The sequence below is a fragment of the Coturnix japonica genome, chromosome 14 (assembly GCF_054131305.1).
Source record: "Coturnix japonica strain WE chromosome 14, WE-NBRP24, whole genome shotgun sequence".
Classification (NCBI taxonomy): Eukaryota; Metazoa; Chordata; class Aves; order Galliformes; family Phasianidae; genus Coturnix; species Coturnix japonica.
Window position 1 is genome coordinate 15558689 of NC_140676.1, and position 23462 is coordinate 15582150.

General features: G+C 42.0%; 2 protein-coding genes across 13 annotated transcripts in view; both read right to left on the bottom strand.

The window, feature by feature from the left end:
* Nucleotides 1-16167, bottom strand: part of DAPK2 (death associated protein kinase 2) — a 46336-nt gene extending 30169 nt beyond the window's left edge. For 2 of the 6 annotated variants that reach the window (XM_085515800.1, XM_085515799.1), the window contains exons 1-2: nt 13643-13677; nt 9164-9261 (exon numbers count right to left, since the gene is read on the bottom strand). In XM_085515800.1, coding sequence (XP_085371926.1) covers nt 9164-9240 — 77 coding nt within the window. In that variant the 5' untranslated portion in view covers nt 9241-9261; nt 13643-13677. Of the gene's footprint in view, nt 1-9163; nt 9262-12366; nt 12465-13642; nt 13678-14663; nt 15229-16063 lie in introns of those variants that run through there. The other 4 variants (XM_015872501.3, XM_085515798.1, XM_032446841.2 and 1 more) reach the window with 4 other exon arrangements.
* A 53-nt stretch (nt 16168-16220) lies between these two features.
* TBC1D2B (TBC1 domain family member 2B) overlaps nt 16221-23462 on the bottom strand; it is a 30151-nt gene continuing 22909 nt past the window's right edge. For all 7 annotated transcript variants that reach the window (XM_085515780.1, XM_085515779.1, XM_085515777.1 and 4 more), the window contains 2 exons: nt 22439-22560; nt 16221-20054 (listed from right to left, as the gene is read on the bottom strand). In XM_085515780.1, coding sequence (XP_085371906.1) covers nt 19859-20054; nt 22439-22560 — 318 coding nt within the window. In that variant the 3' untranslated portion in view covers nt 16221-19858. The remainder of the gene's footprint in view (nt 20055-22438; nt 22561-23462) is intronic.

Below are 23462 nucleotides of genomic sequence, written 5' to 3' on the forward strand. Positions count from 1 at the left end.
CTTGTGCCTTCATATTCAAGACATCCAGCTGTAGGAATGCAGGGCTTATCTGCTACTAGAAACTCTGCCCCAAACAAGCACAAATGACATCATTCAGATATGTGATTGCACGCAGGAAGCCAAAACACAGCTTGGAGATCTAATTTTAGGTTTACTACGCTTTGTGGTGTTTGCCAGTTGCTGCCTCTCGTTTTCTAATTGGATGATAAATTACATTTGGTCACTTGGCAGCAAGAAAAAAAAAGTGACACCTTACCCAGCACTGCACATTCTCTGAGCTATGACACAATGTGATATCTTTAACCCTGAAATGTATTTACATTTACTGACAGCAACAGCCAACAACAATCCATTGCTTTCCAATGTACGTCATTTGCCAAGTCAGTTTCACCTTACGTAAGCTCCTCATCTGGCAATTCCATGCTTTGAAATTCTGCACCTCAATATGCTCCATTTATTTTCACACATCCCTTCCCCCCTACCCCTGGGAAAAATAGGTTCTAATAATTCTATAATTTCATAGCTATATTTTTGTGAATTTCTAAATCAAAGCCCTCAGGTGCTTCTTAAAAGCCACAAGCCTTTAAAGCAGACTTCCTCCAAATTTAAATGATGAGAGCAATGAATCTACTGCACAACATCAAGCTGAATTTTCTCCTGCCTCTTTCCTTAAACTTCAGAGCCAGTTTCTGTGAGTTGTGGCTGCACTGGCTCACTCTTCTTAGAGAAGAGGGCAGGAATTTGTTGGTGACTCCTACAGGCCACTCGCATCAGGAGCTCTCAGGAAACAGCCCAACCAAAAGCCATGCAAGGTTCACAAAGTATATGCACAAAAGCACTGTTGGTAGGAAGCCTGAGGTTACAGCCACAGAGATCTGGGAGCCCTCTGTAAACAGCCCATAATAATCTTTAGTGTACTTTATTTTATAAAGCCTTTATTATAATTCAATCAAAGCCAGCATTTGGAATGGCAGAAATTTAATCTATTTAGTGACCATGTATTATATGTCCAGCAGGACAGCATTTAGGAAGAGATTACAGTAGAGATCCAAGCAGAGCAAGATGACTGAAGGAAAAGCATCTTCTTGTTCCCCTAGGACTTTATGGAACAAAATCCTAGAAGAACCCAAAGCTTTGGGTTTCATAGCCTGCTGACAGCTGTCACAGATGTCGCTGTGCTTCCTGTGTTTGAGCTGCAAATAAAGTCTTTTATTGACTTATTTTAAAATGCAAACAATGCAGCTACCTCTCCTAGAACTCCACAGAAGCTGCACTAGAGCAGATGCCAGATGGTGCCAGAATGCTCTAAACCATTCAGAAGAACATTTAATAGGAATTTTGACTACTAAAATAAGATAAAGGGTTCAATGTGTGGAAGACTTGCAAGCAAACACAGTAACTCTCCTGCTCCCTTTTAGACCTTTCACACAAAAGCACAGATGTGTCACTGGCTCCTACCACAGCCCTATGAGCCAGGTAGCAATACAAATGTTATGGCATGAGAAATGACCAACATCAATTCATTTCAAGTTCATTGGTGCCTGGGCAGTGCCAGGGTGCCTTCTGAGCACAGCAGTTTGTATATAACACCCCACAACACAGTGACTTTACAGGCCAGGTTTCAGTGTGTCCAGCAGGAAAGCACTGAGCACCTTTGAACAGATGCTGTGTTGGATAACATCACCAGCACCTTTCACCCACATCACATTACAGCTCAGACAATTGTCACCAATGTGTTCTGGGCCAAAGACAACGTGTCCACTGCCAGAAAAGCATCAAAACACAACAGTGGAGGAATCTGGACTCAGCCAGAAGTATCCACTCTATTAGAGTAAGTACGGAGCAAAGCATCCATTTGAATTCAAAACACTATTTAATAAATCTTACGTTCCTGAACAATGATCTGTTACTGGCTAAACAGCTAATTAAGTACCATATTATCAATTAACATATGTCATATCAACAACCAGTTAAATAACATTATCTGAACTACAGTTAATTGGTAGATTAATGGCCAACTAATGCCTAGACACCATTTTGGGTCATTAGCCTCAGATCACAAGAGACTGTGCCACCTCCTGACTCATCACCAGCATCTTCTGAAGCTGTTCAATGATTGTTTGGAAACGTCCCCATCATGCAGTGACAAGCAATGTGACCCCTATCAGCCCTGAGGTTGGAAAAGCAGAATCTGCATTGGAAGTTCCTGCCAGCTTGGCAAGCATCTCTTTAATCTGAAGCTGAAGAATAAAACGTGCAGGATAGAAAAACTTCCCACTTAACACATGAAGGTCTCAGATTGAATATCAGCTCTCAGAGTGGCAACGAACAGAGTCCAGAGTCCCAGGGAAGGTCAAAGCTGACTCATGCTCAGCAGGAATAGCAGATTTGATAAGCTGTTCCTTCTGCTATGTGGAGCAACACCAGTGAGTACATAACAGGCACGCAGAAGGTTAGTGCGTTGTACTCCTAGCACTTAAAGGTCCACATCTAGTTAAGTGTGGTCTGGACATAAAATATCTGGCAATAACAAATTGTAAGAGGGGACCAATATTTGGATTTAATGGTTAAGCAATTTTGCTTACATATATGCAAGTGTTGGAAATCATTCCTTATCTCAGGAATCTTCAGTCTCAACTGCACGAAATAAACAGAATCTCCTCCAGCAGCAGAGCAGCAAAAAAGCTGTGTAATATAATATGTCAGCACTCCCTATGCAGGAAACAGATCTACCCATAGAAATCCTGTGTGAGGATTATCGACCCACAGAACTCAAAGACTGGGAGTTATTACTCTAATTACAAAACAAAACCATTTTTCTCTGTACTTTGTGTAAGAAATAAAGGATTCTGGAAATGGTTGGAAAAGCATTAAAAACTAGCAATGAAATCAGCTAAAAAGGGGGGGGGGAAGGGGGGGGGCGGGGGGGAAGCCCTAAGATCACTCTGCTGGAAGGAATAAAGAATCCAAAAATAATGGCAATGACAGTTACAGCGCTCAAGTATCAGATACTAAAACGTATATTGAGTCTTCTGTTGAAACAAGCATGTGACAAAGAAATACTAATAGATGCTGGTTAATGCTCAATAATTAAAGTTACTTGTGCATCGAAAGTGAATTCTTACTCTGCATGTACTGTAGGAAAAAAATAATCCAAGTTTATTAAAAAAAATTAGAGGACTCATTCAAAATACAAATGCATCCAAGAAGAGTTAAAGGCTATGTGTGAGAAAGCTTAATACTGTATAATTTCTATAGACAGGAAATAAAATCCCTGGTATGTGGACACTGTGTGATGTGTATGAAGGGTAAATTTCCTACGTGTAATTACTCCCTGCTGTTTGCCAGGGAGAGTCCATCTAGCCAGATGACATGGCTTTTTATCACGGATTTCCAAGTTCCTCCCCTACAAAGAATACCTGAGTTATCTCTGCTTTTTGTTTTCATTAGCTAAGTAAATATTTGTTAGTTACGCTGTTGGAACAGTGATTATGTGCCAGGCTCTATTACCACTGGCTGAAGGTTACATCTGTTGCCCTCTTAAGAAAAAGCAGGTTTACACCTGCCCCAGGGTAGCTGCAGGGATCCTCCACACACAAGGAGAGTGGTGGCAGGGAGGGAACTTGTGGCTGCAGATGGAGGACCACAAGAGATGACAGCGCACTGATGAAAGACTTGGCTTGGCTTAACCACACCCCAGGTCAGCAGAGGCTGAGAAACTGGGAGCTGGTTTATACCTATAATAATCAATAGAAATCACAGTTGTTACCTTTTGCATTAAAGTAGCAACTAAATCACCTGGGATTTCTTCCAAGCCTGTTTAAAATGTAGAAGCAAACAGCTTAGCTGAAATACGCCCTGATGCACGCTCCTGTTCTGTTGTTCTCTAGCAGAGTAGTTATGTACAAGATGACTTTCATCACTGAAATTGGGTTATATAAAGAAATGAAGTGCTCTATCCAAGAAGAAAAGAACATCCAGCAATCCCTTTGAAATCCTGACTGAATTTCACATACTCAAATGCCCCAAATATCACTGAATGTATATTGAAGCAGAAAAAAAAATATGTAGTTGTACAGAAGTGGCCAGAAAGAATGTTATCATGAAAAAATTAAAGCATTCTATTATATATAATACACATTATTATATCAATAACAAATTATAAATTAAATCACACAATAAAATTTATAAATTTTTGCTTATACGTGTGATAAAAATCAGCTATTACAGTTGATTCACAAATTCCAACCCTCTTGCCCTGCCAAACCCTTACAATGAAGACTTGTTGCTCCCCAAATCCAAACCACCTGTAAAACCAAACTGGATCAATTCAAGGGCTGGAGGGAAAATTGAGAGGAGTAACTGCTAGCTCCCCAAATTTCTCCTTCATTTAACATCCATGATAGAAAGTACCACTGCTTCTCTCCTACTGCTCACCGGACACTTATAAATCCAAGCAGCGCCACAGAAATAGCCACAGAAAAGTGGGCTTTCTTCTATATTATGAATAGCTTTTCTTATAGTAACCATTAATTTCAATGACCCAAGAACCACAGTGCTAAAAATACACATTCAGAGACAGCCCACATCCCTGAGAGCTTAGATCCAGCTCAAAAAGCAATAGGGGAGATGGACACTAAGCAGTTTTACTTCAACATTTCCACAGGGAATAAAATGCAGAAGATCAAACAACGTATGTTCAACTTACTTACAGAGCTGCCAGACAATGAAGTTTTGTTAGCGACTGAACTTGACAGAATGGCAGATAGGACAGAAACAGTCCAAGTTATTAACAAAGAATTGCCAACACTGGAAGGTATCTTCTGCCTGCATTTCTTTGATTTGCCATTCACTGCTGTCCAAAAACAAGAGCCTGCGATTTCCTCCAAATGACAAGAAGTGCTTTTTCACTCAGCTCAGCGAACAGAACATCTTTATTAGATAGAGATGCACAGAAGGAATACTGTTACCTTTGCAATAACATATCTAATCAGAAATATGAGGGAGGAACGATTTTTATCACTTAAGCAAACAAAAAAGAAACAGGTAGGAATTGATATTTGAAAATCTACAGCAGAAAACTCCTCAAGGTGAAATACAAATGATCCCAGTGTGCAGAAAAGCATCACAGATTTCCTGTAAAATCATTTCCCGCAGGTAAAGCCTCGATCCACTCCTAGTTAGCTCACTTCTGGCACCAACCAGGCATTAACTTGGCAATCTACAGCCTCTTCATGCAGACAGCTTCACAAAAAACTGCCACCCCTGCACTTCAGCTTCCACAACTCCAGAGAGCCCTGCCTGCTTCTTTCTCTTGTCAGAAGAAAAGCTCTTACAATCTTGAAGAGATGCTCAGCCACCTTCCTTGTAGACCAGCACACTACAACTGCAGCAAACCAAGCTTAATTGCCAGCAGGGAGGATTCCAAACTACCAAGTGAACAACATGCCTTTCCCCTTTGTCATGCCTACTCAAAGACTCGGTTTTGACCTGCCATAAAGATCAGCACATCAGACCACGCATATTCCATTCATAGAAGATCTCCCACCTCTACATACAACATGGAAAAACCAAACAAAAGCTGGGGAGAGGAGAGTATAGGTGAGTGTAGCTCCCAGTGATTGAGACAAGCAAGAAACAAGCAGAGTCCCTTCCCTACGCCCACAGGCCAATAATGAAGGAAAGGAGATTTCCTCATCCACGTATCAGTTGGGTTTCTCAGTTAAATGTGATCTAATCCTTGTAGGCTGTGGAGAGCTGAGCTGTGTGGTGAGCAGGACACTCTCAGGGCACAGCAGTGCCAGCCCTGCACCACCCTGCAGGAACACAATTTCCAGTGGGCACAGCCCTGAAAGGCTCCAGGCAGCCCCCATCATGCTTCAGCCCAGACACATAGCAGTGACACTGCCCAGCAGGCACAAATGTCAGCAGTCCTCTGCAGGCCAGCTGATGACACATTGAGATCAATGACTCTGTGGTACAACCTTTACAAGTTTCTCTGCACAGCTACACAGAGCAACCTATCCAAATCACAACACATGTTGTTAGAAGACCCACTGCTGAGCTCTGCTGCCTCCACTCCCCCGGGAAATAGACTATGAGATTGGCGGGCCAGTTCTTCTTTCCTCTTAACACACTTTGGGCTTCCACTCTCGATCTCCTTTCCCTGCCTGTTTCCTTGCCTAAAGAACCCAGGGTCACTTGGCTTGCTGCACGTCTCCAAGGAAGTCAAGCTCACCTTCACTTTTGCACATTTTCCAAGAAGTGTTTCCATCATTTAGATATGCAGATAGAGTCACCTGCTACCAACATTCCTGCAAACAGCTTATGCCAGGATCCACCTCAAGGCATTTATAACAGCATTAATAGGTTTCTGACAGGGAAGTTAATTAAAATGAATGGTGAAGGGCATCGTTTCCTGTTACCTACATAAAAGTGACATTTAGCAACAAAGAATCACATCTGGGGAGGGATGAATGTTGAGAACATTCTGTGCAAAAGAATATTCAACATATCCATTTTTTATCAACTCAGATACAGAAAGAAACTGAATATGCCAGAAATCACAGTTTAATGCTTTCCAAGAGCAACAGCATTAAACACCTGAGGGTTCTGTACAGTGCACCTCCAAACTGCAAAACCTACTGCCTTTGGAAGGAGGAAAAAGAGGAGAATCTTCTAATACCTCTGCAGATACTGAAAGCTTTATACCCCATTGCACTCTAACTCCCCTAAGACTCCCAGACCAGCTAGTCTAATGGAGGACTTATTAAACACTCCTCTGATATATATATATGACAATAAGGTATTGCCCTCCTTCAGTATAAGCCACACTAAACTTCCAAACGTCACTGCTAGAGCTACAAAAGCCCATTAGCAACCTCTTTTGTCTAATGCCACGTGCCCAATTTCTGGTTCCCTGTAGGTACACTTCAGAGAAGTTAGGCAACAGAAACATAAGCCTAAGATCAATATTTGAAAGCCTGCGGCAGCGCTGCAGTTAGGCAGGTGGTTACAGCACACAGCTGCAGCTATGGAAAGCCTGCTCTCTGCTTCTGCAGACTTTTCCCTCACACTGTGCCCTGGCACAAGAAACAACAATTCCAGCATCCTTCAAACTGTCTCTAGCTCAGCATGATCCTGAAAACGTCCTGGTTGAGAACTCTGCAAATGTGCTGTTTGCAGGGTGCTGCACAGCTGGATCCAAACAGCCTTTGCTGCAGCTACCCTGAATGTTACACCATGCCAGACCAAACACACTAAACATCTTGCAAAGGAGCATTTACAGCACATAATGGGAGCCCCCTTTCCTAACTGCTGTGCAACGGCTGTCAGATACAGTACCTGGCTCTGCTGACAAGATGCTGGTTTTTAACTTCAGATTGAACCTGACCTAGAATCTGTATTAATGACAAGTTCTGTCCTCAGGAAATCAGAAACTATGTTAGGAAGACACGAACAGGACAGACATTTTACAGACTTGGTTTAAAATCCTTTTCTTTACAAGGCACTTTTGTTGCCAGAATCATTACACTCCCATACCTGTCAGCACCTTGTTGCAATTGTACTGAAGTCATAAAAAGAGGCAACTACAGGCTCTGAATGTATCAGTCAGCACTGGAAAAGGCTCTTGTGGTACAGCCATCACAGCCTGTCCAGTCTATATGTTCCAACAAAAGCAAAGTATCACTTGTCACTGGCTCTAATGAGTAGTTACTGCTCAGAGACAGGCACCACAACCTGGTAACTCTACACATAGAACCCAGTTAAAACAAGGAGTCTGTAGAGCTCTTCAGAAAATCTGAAAGTGAAAATAAAGCCAGCAGAGACTATGTGACATTATATAACAAGGAGAGGTGTCACAACTGATCCTTTTCCTTTAGGGAACGTCTTTTCCTTCCAATCTCAGTAGCAAGTTGACTTTGGATCTACAAGAAGAATTACAGTCATCGCCTCAAAGAGGGGAGTGAGGCTCATCTCCAATGGTGCTAGATTTCCAAAACCAATTCAGCAACCAAAGTAAAAATACACTATTTAGCTTCCAGTTCCTATTTTCATTAACTCGGTTGTTGCAGCTCATAATAGTAGCTCCTTGATTTAAAAAGCACAACCTGTACACACTGCATTTATGAGCTGAACTTTTTGATTGCTCACTTCTGCGACATTTTCACTTTCAGGCTGATACTCTCTGAACTAGAACTTACTCGAATATAAGCAGCTATGGAAAATTTAAAAGCTGAGGTCTTCCTGGGATGGAATAGAATGGGAAAGAAATAAACATCCCCCACAAAAAATTTGGCAGGAAAATAGCCTCAACTGAAGTGTTTTAATGTAACTAAATCACTGGCCCTTGAAAAGGAGTAATTGCACATACACAGTTACCAAATCTAACTGCCAGATGTTGGGAAAGAAGCCAGCAAGTATAGCTGTAATTTAGCAATCTGCATATTAAAATCATGGGAGGGTTCAGCAATGAATGGGAACCACTCAGAGCACTGTGTGCTGGTAAGTGACTGGGGAAGCCCCACGTCATCCGGCCCACAAATCCACTACTGTGTTTAAGCAGGTGATCATGGTTAAGCATGGCAGCAGCCTATTAACTGCATCTATAATTAATACCTGCAGATAACTCTTTATAGGCTGAAAGCTGTATAAAGGCCTTAACCAGTCCTGATGAGATGTTGATTGCTGAACCTTTTCAGGAATACATACAGAGTATTTTGCAGGAAGACCTGAACATGTTCTGTCAGTGCTCTGAGCCCACCAGAGGCTGTGCAGCACTGTATAAAAACAGCACGCCAAACTAAAGAGCTGCATCTGTGACTATGGTGGTGTGGCTTCCTGTTTCCTGGCTTGATCACATAGCAGACAGGTGAACCCAGTTTAAAGCACACACACAGATGACACCTACGTACAAAAGACAAATGCAAACATACCTTCTGTTGTCCTAGTTGCAAGAAGGGAAACAGGAAAAACAGTTAGCAAGTTAGCACATTTAATAACCCAAACAATAAAAGCCTGAGTGTACTTCCTCTAGAGGAACGTGTTCCTGCTGTAAGTTGATTTAAACTACCATGAAGTGCATTGATCAAGTCACCATTTAAAAATGCTGCCAATATCCCCATGTGTCAGCTTTTACCACCATGAGGTGGTACAGACTTACCTTCCTAGTTCTTCCCCAATTTCGTAAACGTCCTCCACCTTCTGTTGCTTGAACAAAGCCATACTTGGACTCTTCATTGATGCACAGAGAGGATGCAGCTAGAATGTTAAGAAAGTATGACATTCATCATGACCTTTCAACAAGCAAAGAACAGATAAAATACATTTCTGATACAGTCAGTTGGGATCCACTGCAGCTTATCATGGCTGGACTTACCACAGACAGGTTGAAGGATTTTATTAGTCTCAGCTGAACAACAAAGGTCCAAATTTATAAACTGGCGAGCAGCGCAAAGGGAAGCACCCCTCATTGAAATGATCAAGCGCATTGGCATCCAACTGAGTCAGACAAACTTGTGAGCATCGTGTGTCTTCACATGGCACAAAAGAGAGCCAGTGTGAATATCAGCATTGCAAGGCTTCCTCATTACAAGTGCCAGCAGGCAGACCACAAACCAAGATGACTGCATGACAGCGCTTCCGTCTTCTCACCTGAGGCTGTGGTGCTGCAGCACACAGGCAGGGCAGCAAACAGCAGAAGCTGAACAACTGCTACAGAAAGGCACCATGATTCTACCTACAGAACGCTCAGTGCAATGTCTCTCATCACACACCAGATGTTTCAAATAAGAACAAGAGCTGCACCATTTATTGGACGTGTTTCTCTGTGTAACAGTGCAATTTGTTTCCTGAACATAATTGTTGAGGTTGATGAGCTCTGTTACCAAGCCTCACTGGTGCAGTTGAAGACCTCTGTTGGGAATACATGATACAAAATGGCAGAGGATGAGGCAGCTGGGGAAAGGGGGAAAGAACTTGTTATTTCTACCGGTCACTGGACTGCAATCCTGCAGGTGTTCTGACAGCAAGAATCAGTCCTGGTTTCGAAAACGATGCTCTAAAGTTATGGGGACAGAGAAAGACTGAGAAAGAATTCACTGTGACCTGTTTAACCTCAATTTACTGTGCTACTCAGATACTCATATGCCACAATGCTAAGGACACAAGGAACTCTCAGAAGTAACCAAAGCCTGCCTCAGGTTTAGACTGCTGATAGAAGACAACAGAACTGAAGAGGCATCCAGTGAAGGTCAGAAAGCAAAGTCCAACAAACGATATTCCACTTACAGACTGCCACGATGGCAGAAAAAGTCATCAGGTCTGACACATAAGGATGGATCACAGAACAAAGCAGTGGGTTTCTAAAGTGCTGCCCAGGTGTGCCTCCCTCCATAGCAACGCTGATCTGTTCTGGGGTGTGCTTGTTGTCTTTTGTTTGCTTTAACCTTGCTTGTCCCCTCTCCTTTTTTGGGTGGGTGGTCCAGAAGCTGCTGATTTTGGGCAAGGAGATCAGAGCCATTACTCAGCAGATACCCACACACAGCCACAGGGGTTCAGATGACGTTGTAACACAGTAACCAAGCAAACACTCCACAACACTTTGATGTACCCAGAGTAGATAAATACTCATATTACCCCTAATGGTACGAACAGCACTACTTCAATCAGGATGTGAAAGGTAGAGGTCAGACTTCTCAAACTGTAACAAATCCAACTGCACTGAGCGATGCAGCTGTTGTACCTCTGCACTTCAGCAACGCATCCATATCCCTCAATTGATGCTTATTTCCATATGAACCCCAGATGCCGCTCATTGCAGACGCATTGGGGACTTCCAGGTTCCAAAACTCTATTTGGATCCAGAAACAAACATAATTCAGTGTTGCAAAAAGCTCCAGCTATTTTGACAGACCAAGGGCTTTCCTATAAAACAGGACAAAGTATCAAACAGCAATAGCAGAGCTGCCAAAATCACTTGGTTTTTTTGAAAGGTTTCTTCCCCATCTCAGTCAGCGCATATTATAAGCAGCAAAAGTGTTGTAAAAATTGAACAGACTTGTCAAAACGAACCCAGCTTTTGTCATGCACCCACGTCCCTAAACAGATCTGCTTACTTTTTTTCCCTCTCTCTCCCTTTTAAGCTGTTGGCTTCTAAGAAGCAGAAGGGTGACTGAGCATCAATCAATTTCATTTCCAAAAGCATTCCTTCAAAGGGAGAGAAAGAGACAGTCTCTCCTTGCTCTTCCACATACTTTTTTTGGCTGGTGTTGGCAAAACCTACACAGTAGGACAAAAATGTTTTGATTTCTTCATCTCAACTGAAAGGGCAACTGCATCAACTGTTACCTACATCGGGAGCAACATTCAAGCTTTTACAAACCAATAAGGAGCACCACTTTCGATCCCCATATTTTCTCAGACATCTTCTAGGCAATCCAGACTTTTCCTCTATTTTCACGGTGCTGTAAGATGAAGACACAAACCGTGTTGCTGCTTTGCTCATTATTTCCCTTCCTCTTCCCAAAGCCACGTTAACGCCTGGGATAAAAAATACCTCTTTCCTCTTGGTCAAAATAAATAATCCAGATTCTGCTTTGTAAATTAAAACTGCAGTGTTCCTGAAGCAATCCTTCATAACTTCAAAGTAAGTCTGTGGACCAGTTGTGCTTTAGCCTTAAAGCCACAGTAAATCAACGTGATAGTGGCATTTATGATAATTGGGATACCTGTGAGCTGCTGGCCCCACCTTCAGTTCATATCATCCTGTTTGCAGTTGTTCAGAGCAGCATTTTTTGAAGTGTTGGAGCGAACTTATCTCAACACTCAGACTTCAGAAAAAGCAAACAAAGGACAAAGCCAAGCCCTGCCAAAAACCCCAAACCTTCTGCTCATCCTGATTTGCAAGATTGAGTTCTGAACCCATGAGAAAGCCAAGCAGATGAAAATACTCATATATTAAGAGATGCTGCTAAGACTCGCCCAAAGGGATTTGATTGACTCAGATTGACTACTCCCTTCATCAGAATCCAAGGTACGTGGCTATAAAATGACATTCACTCAAACACACCTGTACGAAAACAAAACAATCTAAAAACCAACCAGTACTGCTGTCCAAGGAGACACACTTACTGCCTCCCACCCTCTTCTCTCCTGCAGGTTTCTCTCCCTGGCTGTCACCCAGCAGCTGCAGTTAACAGGCGTCCAAAATAGATCGTATGCTGGATGACCTGAGACAATTGTCACTAGCAAGTACACTGCACAGGGAGGGTAAGACCATGAAAGATTAGATATGCACTTACAAGTTCCTAAGTTCCACCATACGATAATATCAGAGCTTATTTAAATGAGGAAATCATGGTTTACCAGAGGACCAAAGCATGGATTGAAATACATCCTTTTCTACATATCCCATATGTAGGTGTTCCTGCTCCAGTGCAGTACCCTGTGGGGAAAGGAAACGGGCCCTGTGAAGAAAGCAGCAGACACACCTCAGGAGGAGCGGGATAAAGGTTCCCTCCTGCAGGTCAATTCTGAAGCCTGCCAGCAACAGTTCGACAACCGATGACTGGTTTGTACACAATGTCTGTGTGATAAACACCCGCCCACGGCGGAATAACAGAGGCCGTGTCCCATCAGCAGCTCTGCAGCCTCATCCAGCCGAGCAGCTCCCGTGAGGTGTGAGATGAACCTCCGACCCTCGGCCAGACTCCACACATCCCTATGGGGCAATTTGTGCTGCCAAACAGCTACAGCAAAGCACAACCCATAACAGGCATCAAAGCTGAGCACTGCGATACAACTTTCCTTATGCTCTCAGCATTAAGAAGCGACTGCTGCCCCAACTGCCCAAACCAGTGACCGAATCAGGAAAACGAACTGACTTTGTATCCCAACGTGGGGCTTTATGCTAAAAATAAGCAGATTCTTAACAGCACTAAAGGCTTTTCCTCTTCCACCCTTCTCATCTCCACAGAGTTTTCTTCGCTGTTCTCACCTGTCAGGTGAAGGAACTCTAAGTGCAGCAAAAGCACAGCGCTGGTTCCATCACCCCCTGCCTTCCACCGGCCGTTTTCCCGTCAGGACGGCCACGCTCGGGCAGCACCGTGTGTAAGCGATCCCGACCCGGTGCCATGGCCGGACGGGGGAATCCCGCCGTGCCCGCCCCTCAGGCGCCTGTGGGATTAACGGCTTTACAGGGGAACATCGCATCCGCGAAGCGAGCTCCGGCCCGGGCCGTTCTTCCGCACGCAAAGATGAAGGGCAAAGAAAAGTTGGGAAACTACCGGATCACCCCCAACCCCTCACCCCTCTAAGGGAGGGTCAGAGCCGAGCGGCCCCGCGCTGCACCCAGACCAGCAGCGCGGGCACATCGCGGTGCGGGCACATCGCATCGCGGTGCGGGCACACCGCGGTGCGGGCACATCACATCGCGGTGCGGGCACATCACATCGCGGGCACATCACATCGCGGTGCGGACACATCACATCGCGGTGCGGGCACATCACATCGCGGTGCGGGCACATCACATCGCGGGCACATCACATCGCGGTGCGGACACATCACATCGCGGTGCGGGCACATCACATCGCGGTGCGGGCACATCACATCGCGGTGCGGGCTCATCGCGGCGCACACTTACCGCCGGGCTCCTCGGCCGCTGCCGCGCGCGGCTCCGCGAGGCGCTGAGGGCGGCGCCACTCACCGGGAGCAGCCGCGGGGCCGCGCCCCTGGGCGAGCGGGACGGGACGGGAGCGGACACGGGGGGTGTGGCGCCCCCTGGTGGGCACAGTTAGAAAGGAACTTGGCTTCAGATAGGCTTGAAGTGAACCGGACTGAACTGTGCTCCCCAGTCCAGCAGTTCCACCCAGCTCTCCAACTCCAAATATGAACTGGCTGCATCTCATAACTGAGAGGGTGGAGGACAGGAAATGGAAGGTTCCAAAGGCCACCAGGAGAATTCATAGACAGAAATAGAAGAACCTCAATTCCTTATAGCTTCAGTTCCACGGCGTGGTATGATTACATTAAAGTTACATCAATACTCCTACAACCTTCTCACAGAAAGGGGCACACAGGAAAGGCCACAGATCGTCCTGACAGGTGAAAATCACTTTTCAACCCTCTAGACCCTGAATAATCCACATTTCAATACAGTTTCTACTAAGTCTTCAAAAACACAAAGGCAGACTGAATCTCCTTCTCAGTACTACATCCATGGGGTTTACAAGCCAGAAACACATGTTCTGTACAAATAAGAAACTGCTCTCAGCAGTTGTTCAAACACCTTTAGAGCATTTTAACTCAGTTTTCTTTGCAACGTTTCTGGCAATGAAGGCAAAAGAGTAAGAAGGAAAATTCAGAGCTAAGTAGCTTTCAAAGCAGGCAACACCTGCTAAGTCACCAAACACTGCAGTGTCTGCCAGCCTGCCCTCTTCCACAAGTGATAGAAAAGGAAGCCCATACTTTAAGTTTCTAAGGGGAAGTTTCATGTGTAAATACAAAAACCTACCACCTGCATTTATAAATAACAGCTCAATAGCCTCCTTCACAATTTAAATGCAAATCATGGCACCTGAAGACATGGCTGAGTCAGATTATCAGCTAAAGGTGAAGTCCTAGTGACAGCTCACTGAAAAAACATGCACCTGCTTTATACTTACATCAATACTCCCTGCTTGAGACATGCCAGCAGGATGCAGTCGTTCAAGATGGGGCATCTGAATCAAGGCCAAAGTCCCTGGATTTTCCCATCTGTATTGTAGCACTGAATGTTTAATTACCTATTCACTTCTTTACAACACCCAATGATCACGTAGGGTAGGGAAAAGCCAGTCATTTCATAGCTGGTTGTTGTTTTTTTATCACTTTTGTGGGGTTTTATTTTCATTTCACGCTTATCATTTAGTCCTGAGTTTTGCTTTCTAGTCAAATCCTTTCTTTGAAAACCTAGTCATGCTGACAACTGGAGAGGAGTATGGCTTCCACAGCATAATATCACAACAGAAAACACCACTCTACTAACTTCTTTGTGATTGAACCTTTTGCCTTCTCTTCCAGGGGGAAAACTTCCAAGGCAGAGCACACCCTTCCTTTTCGTTATCTGAGTGAATATATTTCATTGCCTTCATGTGTGGGAAACCTTCAAGCATCAGAGCTACTTGGATTCTGCTTCCAGTGAGGTCAAGGAGCTGAAGATAAGGAAGCTATGTTTAGCACTCCTGGAACTCCCCCAGAGTGAACACCTGATAGACTGTAATACAGCACCAGCAGACTTCAGCATGTTCTCTGCACCTCTGAGGGGCTCAGAGCAGAAGGTGAGATTCTGCATATATGGACTCACTTCAGAGCAGACCGACTGTGTTTATCCTTTCTAAATGAATTCATTTCTTAGCAATAAGATATTTAACATTTAGCAGCTACATCCATCATCTGGATTCACATCTTTGTTGCAATTCCGTTGAGAACAAATGTGTTAACTCAGCTCCAAGGAGGAAACAGGAGCCTCAGCTGTTCTTTAACAGCTGCCTGTACAACATATTTAGCACAAGGAGGTTGCATTAAGTGTCCAAGTGAGACCGTGTTCCTCATGCAGAATTTTCTATTTATTCCTCAGATTTAAACCTTCAGTACAGAGGACAAGAAGTCCTGAGGCCACAGTCATGTTTTCTCTCAGCTGCCACTCTCTATCCTTCTTTGAAATCCTTAGAACAGATTTCCAGCTGCACCAATATCTACTTGTAACTTGCCTGTAGAAGAGATAGAGAACTATATGAACTATTCACCTCTAATATGGAAGTTCTCCCTCAACATACAATTGAAAATAATATCCCAACTCTTATTTCCCATTTTTCAAGACAGCTAAAATTATAAACACAGCAACCGAAGGCTTTACTGAGATGGGAACTGACATTCTGCTAAAGATGCTGTGTCAGGAGATAGCAAATGCTCAAGTTTCTTAGGAAGTCTGTTCCCTGTAAGTGAAACCATGAGAATTTCATCTCCCCTCTCCCTCCCAAAGAAACCAAGGGCACCAGTTATAGATGCACCCCGTCAGCATCACCTGCATGCAACATGTCTATACTTCATATCTTCTTGTTTCTCTATAGAGATTCTCTGAAATCGCGTTATCAGACAAAAAGCCTCGCTTGGGATCTGTTCTGATGGCACCTGCAATTATTTCCATCTGTCGGGGGAAAGAAAAAAGAACTAGAACAAGCTGTAATGCAAAGTAAACTATTTATTCATTTTACAATCTTTATGAAAATAACATCGCTCAGGTTTTGTGATTCAAATGTCTTGTACCGCGTATTGCTCATTTCCAACATGGCACTTAAGGAAAGGTTCACCAAAACAGCTATGCAAGTTCATCAAAGTGACTCAACACTCATTTCTCATCTTAATATGACTGAACATACAACTTGATTAATCAAATTTAGGACAATTCATTCATTCTTGATGTCAAAATGAACAAAAATATTTCCCTTTCTGCTAAAATAATCTCACCCCATTTACAAAGATTGAGGGAAAAAGAATCTGTCACAAAAGACACCCAAAGGGTTACCAAATATTCTATTGATTACATACCTGGTAAAAAAAATAAACTGGTAACAGGTGATGATAGACACATGTGCAGGTAAAGCTGAAATACTGGGTAGTCTTAACGGCTAGAGGTATTGTGCACCAACATTCTGGCTATTTAACAGAAGATAACAGAACATTTTTAAACAAGAAACCAGAAGTTTCACCGGAGAGTCACACATAAGCATACAAAGATGGAGAAATATTCCACACTATGTAAATGAGCAGTTTGGTTTACATAACCTACTGGGCATCATGCATAAGAAACTCAGTGCACATAAGTGCATGATCTTCAGTTTAAAAAACAAAAACATTCTCTACGGTCTTTATTTGCATTACCAAGTCCACTTCCTACTAAGTGGCTGCTAGGAATGTTAAACCCTCAGACTGTTTTGTAAGATTTCCCTCCATTGTGAACACTTTATATCTACACAGTTCAGCTTCTGCAGGATGACAAGTCTCACTGTGCTTCTGCTCTGTTCATTTGGTTCAAATACGGGTTGTGTATCTTGTGTAGCCCCAAATGTAGTTACTGCTCAAAGATGCCAGATTAAGAACTGCTAGAAAACTAGCATTTGCCTGAAGACATCTGTAACAGCAAGGCAAGCTTCCTACCATGTGCATCGCTTTTCAGTTGCATGTGGATTTCTAGCGATCGTTGCTCAGATGCCTCTTTCAATTATTATTTTTTACCTTTTAACTAAGGATTCTTAACCAAATAAGTCAATAGCTTGCTTGGCACTTTGGTAAATGAACAGCAACTCATTTCAATAGATAACAGAATACCCAGAGACAACACGATTTGCATAATTTCCTAATATTCAGGTAGGAGATTCCCGTAACGGAATAAGAAACAGAGCTACTTTGTTCCACCAAACAATCCATTAACAATTTGTATAATGAATCACAATAATGCAATTCACACTTCAGCATAAATGTAAAAAAAGAAGTGGCCCTGCAATACTGTAGGTCATGTTTTGATATCTACAGAACCTCCTGAATGGCTCCCTAAAGTTAGTTTCAGCTCCGCAGCCCAAAGACTTCAATGAATTCTGCATGAAAATGCCTTAAGCCACAGAACCAATTCCTACTGCAGACACACATCCAAAGTCTTCACCTCTGCATTTCAACTGCTGCCACTAGAAGGAAGATCTTCAGCTTAGAAAAAATTTCATTTAACACTCGAAAATAAGATGAAAACAACCAAAAATACTGGACATTACAGAGTCATTTAGAGACCAGCTCTTTCCAAAAACAGCATAAGTAGAAAATTAGAAAAGCTGGTCCCATTTTTCTATTCAAATACTGATTGTAAGTAAAAAGAATACAGTACATGCAATAATATGAAAAACCCTGCCTAACAAATTCAAGTAAACAACCAAGAGTAACTAAGAAAAAAGAAAACTTACCCCTAACAATAGACAAGACAAGCTAGGGGTCATTTTAGAAGACACATAACATACAGATCAAGATGATTCTACTGTGTGCCCCCGCTGGCAAAGATTTGCTGGCTAATTTGAAGTTATGTAGGCATACGTTATCTGTCAAAGTAAAACCTGCAAGTTACGTTCACCTCGCTGATGAAATATTTCCCTCCCAGATAAACTGACTAATAATATGTCTAGAGAAGGCTACAAATACATCCACAAGGAAAAAAAAAGTGCTGTGAGAGATGCAAGATTTCTCCGCAAACATGTTGAATCGTTACAAGAGGACACCTGACAGAGAAATCCCACCTGCACTCAGGAAACTGAAAGAGATGAAGCAGAAGCTTCACGCACTTGGACTGCTCCTGACCACTGGTTTTTGGTTTGTTTTGCCAATTAACCACTCCTTCCCAGAGCTGAGAAATTTGCTGACTAGTGTTTGAATGTCAGTTTTATCACGATCTATCCTGAGCCAACATCTAAGCCAATCTAACATGAAGATTCAACTGCTCAAGAAAGAGCACTGCAGGAGTACAGAGAAAAGCCAATTAAACAAACAAACAACAAAACACAGCAGAAAAATCCACACACTTACACAGGAACTCTTCCTCATTGTCAGAACTGTTTAAGAATACAGCTAGCATTGAATTGAGATAGAATGGCCTCCAGTCACATTTTCACTGATGCTCCAAATCCTTCCTAAGAGCTGTCTTAAAGCATGAGCACAAAACGCTCACAGAGAACCTGAGCAGATTAAGAAAACATTGCATTTTTCTGCTGGAAAAGGATCTTAAAATTGGTTGTGCGTGCTGTGGCCTTTAGGGTTCTTTGATTAACACTTGTTTTTTGAATCCCATCTTTACCACTATTACAGATCAGTTATATGTTCACGCAGAAAGAATGCCGTGTCACTTTTTAAAGATGACAACTCTGTCCTACTTTCAGACCTAAACAGAACAAATTAAATTCAAAATAAAGAAAAAGAAAATACTAATTCGGTATTAAAAGATAGTACTCCTGCAGAAAGCTCTGTTCTTCTTCCCTAATAGCTGGGATTTGGTTGTGGCTTTGTTTTTTTGAGAGAAAAAATAGAAAACTGAACAGAATTTGCTCAATTAAACCTTTTGTAGTAACATCAATCTTCAGCAACACACCTGCTCAGAAAAGCATACATGATATTTGATATCATTCTGTAGTACTATACATTAAACATTCAATGACAAATAAGGACTTATCTTACACTTAAGTACTTAAAATCTTCTGTTGGACGATCCATTTCACGTCACTTCAGGAAAAGATAAAGGAATGTAGAATTCCTTCTCATGCTTCACGCCATTCTTTTCTAGTTGTGACCAAAAATAGGCTTTTTTTTTGCCCAAGGACAAAACAATGAAAGTCATTTATTAAGCCAACCTGAAACTGAAAAATAAGATGTCTTCCCACATTGTAACTCGCACTATAAGAAACATGATTACAATCACACAAATGCAGAAGCCTGGCAATGAACATAGTAAACACCGTGCAGACTTTTCTTACTATTGTTTCACATACAGACAACTAAAAGTGTGCTGCAGGAAAACAACCGTCAACAGTTTCAGCAAATTCAGATATTTGACTAAATGAAGAAAGATAGTAAGTGCCCTACATACCATTCCATGAACATAAACGTAAACAGAAGTGTTTGGACTCCATAAAACAACACATTAGTGAAAGTGCTGGGGCTTGGAAATCTGTCCTGCATATTTCCGAAAGCAACTAGTTTACATTCTGGTTGATAGGACTAATAAAGAGTTTTGGACGTTAACTCACTTGGGTCGTGGGTCCCAAAGAAAAGTTTATGTTGAGTAGTTTCAACTATCCTCCTCATCGTCACTAATAAGGTCCCGCTTTTCTACGCAGGTCTCTCGTTCACGCAGGAAATCCTCACGAATGGCTTCAAGTTCATTGAGTTCAAGCCGCACTTTCTCCAGGTGGTAGGTCCTCCGATTCCTGATCTGACGTAATGGAAAAGGATTCAGGTCTCCAAAAGCGATGCCAGTCAGTTTCCTGCAAGATTATGCAACATAAGAAGATAATCATTCACATTTATAATCTTTTAAAATCAGTTCTGTGCTTCATATGCATCCATATGCATATAACTGCATCCATTATGCATCCCTGAGCATATAACTGCCATCTCTGGTTTCCTTCACGTACCTGACAGATCTCAGATGTTGTCAGTATTGAAAGAAAGTTCAGGAAAGCACTCAGCTTTAAAGCTGCTTCAGGTGGTAAAGTGTTTTCAAATGCTCATCAGCTCTAAACGCCACCTGCAAACACTATGTAGTGCTACAGAAGTTACAGCTCTTGATAACACTGAACAGAAGCTTGGCTGATCAGAACTTCATTGTCTGGGCTGAATATACAGCACATCCTGTCACTCAGCTGTATGCTGGAAAGCTCATTCAGTCCCAGGACAGTCAGCTCTCAAGCTATCCAGGATAAAGAAACAGCAGAGGAGATCTAACAAAGCCTGGGACAGTGCAGATGAAAACAATAATAGCACAGAACATGTTTAAACCAAACTGTGATACATCGCAGGAGTTTCTCTTACTGCTGCAGTAAGAGTTTTGTCCATCCCAGTACCAGACTATCATATATGCTTCCATATCATATGCAGTATATCATATATGCTGTTTGAATTCTGATTCTGTAAAGCTTGTACAAGAAGTGGCAGAATAAGAAACCAGACATGCTTTATTTTACAAAAAGAACATCCAAATCAGTTCAGGCAGGCAACTTTCTGTCCCCTAGGTGGCACCACAGCACCTTCCATCAACGACTTAAAATCCCAAAAACTTACACATTTACGAACTGGCATAGAGTATATTTCCACTATAAGCACTTCTGATGCACTGAATTCTGTGCTTACCTGAATCTGCCAGCCATTAGAACAGGGAAGGACCACTTCAACTTGGTAATACCAAAATGAGATCTCTCATAGCAACATTAAAAATACTTTAAATAAGATATTTTAACACCACATATTTTGCACAGGAGAGAGAAATCATTAAGTGCTTCACATAACCATAAGAGGAAAGGAAAGCCAAATTCGAAGCTCTGATAAAGCATCTAAACACAGCTACACGGCTTCCTCTTTCTCATACCTTTTCCAACTTCAGTTTCTCGTGGTGCGGTGGCAGTGCACACTACAGGTTATGCTCTTAAAATATCAGAGTGTAAAAATAAATAAATAAATAAATAAAGCAGCTTCATTCACTGCCTTTAAAAAGGAAAAAATAAAGTAAGAAAATAAAAGTATGTGCCTCCTCCTCCCAAAACCAAGCTTGTATTTCTCTGTCATTTCCAGGTTTGGAATCACAGTCAACACGTTGCTAGTGACCGATGGCTGAGTACAGTGACTGCTCAGCATTCTTCACAATGATGGGTGAATGCTAACACAGAAAGCACCGTGCTGCTTCTTGCAGGTGTTTCAGCAGAGAAAGCAGCAGTTCTGAATCCAGACTTTCACCACTGCCTGGTGAAAAATGGGAGAACATTTTCCCTGCAATCACTTTTTTTCAGGCTAGAATTACTCCTTTTCAATTTGTCTTGAGAAAATAGCTCCAGCAAATAGCAAATAACTCTTGGAATAGGAGTTCAACTATAAGCCTGATTACGTATGGAATTTATTGCTGCAAAAAACAAAGAGCTCAGATTCTAATATATTAATTTTGTACAGAATTCAGAATCAGTCTTTCCCAATACCTGCCAAATATACTTTCAGACATTAAATCAGTCCCAGTATAACTCTTCAATCTGCTGCTCTGCAGTCTTGAAACCAGGAACTAAAAATGACCCTCACTGACATTCACCTTAGATCCTGTGCAAGGACCGAGATATAGCAGAGCATGTAACTTGTATTTCATCTCTGCTTCAAACCAGGTGCTTAAAATTAGCTGAAGTTACACAGTATTAGCCTACGCATCCATACTTCTTAATTGATTTAGTTCTGGTAGAACCCAGCTCATGTTTTTAAATACTTGTACAAAAGACAGGTTTTTCTTTATTACAAAACATTTTCTAACTTGATTTGTGTCCATAATGCAATGTGAGACATTTTGCCTATATATGAACTTCTTTAATTTTTCTACCATGTTACACCTCCTAAACAACACCTAACCTGGCAAAGCAATCACAGTCATCCCCCCAGAAAACTATTATCCATCACTTCTAATTTTGCCTCCTCTCATTTTTGAGGGATGAAACAGTTATTCACAAATTGTTTTAGTAAGATGCTAGATCAACTACTCATGAGAAATCTCAGTCATTAGCTGTCTCTCCAGTTCTCTATATCAAAATTAAGACACAGACTAAACAAATATATTATACAGCAAACTTGTTCCATGCCCCACCACAAGCCTTTTGGTTACACAGCACGAGTTACCCACCGAGCATCAACGACGGTACGAGTGAAATATCGAAGGTACTTGAAAATGGACATCGAGTCTTGCAATTTTAAGATTTCTTCTTCTTTGTACTTAAAAAATGCCAGCGCAAATCTGAATATTACCTGATAAAAACAAAGAGAACTTTGAGAGCATTCTGTTACTTGAAACAACCCATTCTCATTGCTATCTCTTATAAACTCAAAAGAAAAGCATTACTTCTGCAGCCTGCATTTGAACTAAATATCTATACTTTATCTATACTTGCCTGTCTCTTCCCTGTTACTTCCATCTCTCATTTCCAAAAGCTGCCAAAGAACTTCTGTTGGTAGGCTGTTACCAATACAGGCTGTTCTGGAGTTCAACCCAAAATACAGCATTGGGTTTGCAGTATACAAACTCTATAAAGTTTCGATTTCCTAATTCACTTGTAGACCAAAGACTGCTGAACACACCTATAAAGTTTCTTCAGAGCTAAAATTAAGTCTATTATCTAACAGCTGTCATTTTCCCAGCATGTGGAGGGACTGATGCTGGAAGAAATTGATACCAGTTTGTCAGCCAAATTAGGTGTAAGGTGAAAAAGCACGACTTCATTCTAGAAAGACTTCATAAGTTGGAACTTAGTCTGTCTATGCCAGGCTACCTTCACAAAATAACATGGTGCTTCAAAACTCTTTGAACATTCAACCCAAATCCCTGCATCTAACTGCATATTATAACACTCAGACGGAAACAGTACGAAACACACAACTTTTGTCTTCTTATTTTATATATCTGCTGTTGTATCCAGTGTCTGCTTTGGTGCTATTACTGTGTTTGAATCCCACAATCTACCTGCACTGATTTTGTTTCAGTGCAATTTCACAAGCATGAAACATATGAAACTTGTAATAACCTCACTCACTCAATTTGTGCTAGGAGCTCAGACAGTCATTGTTGGTCATTAGTAATTTAGATGTCTGCAGAAATAAAGCAAATAGCTGCTGCAAAGAAAGCCTGATCATTAGCATTTGATTACAACTCA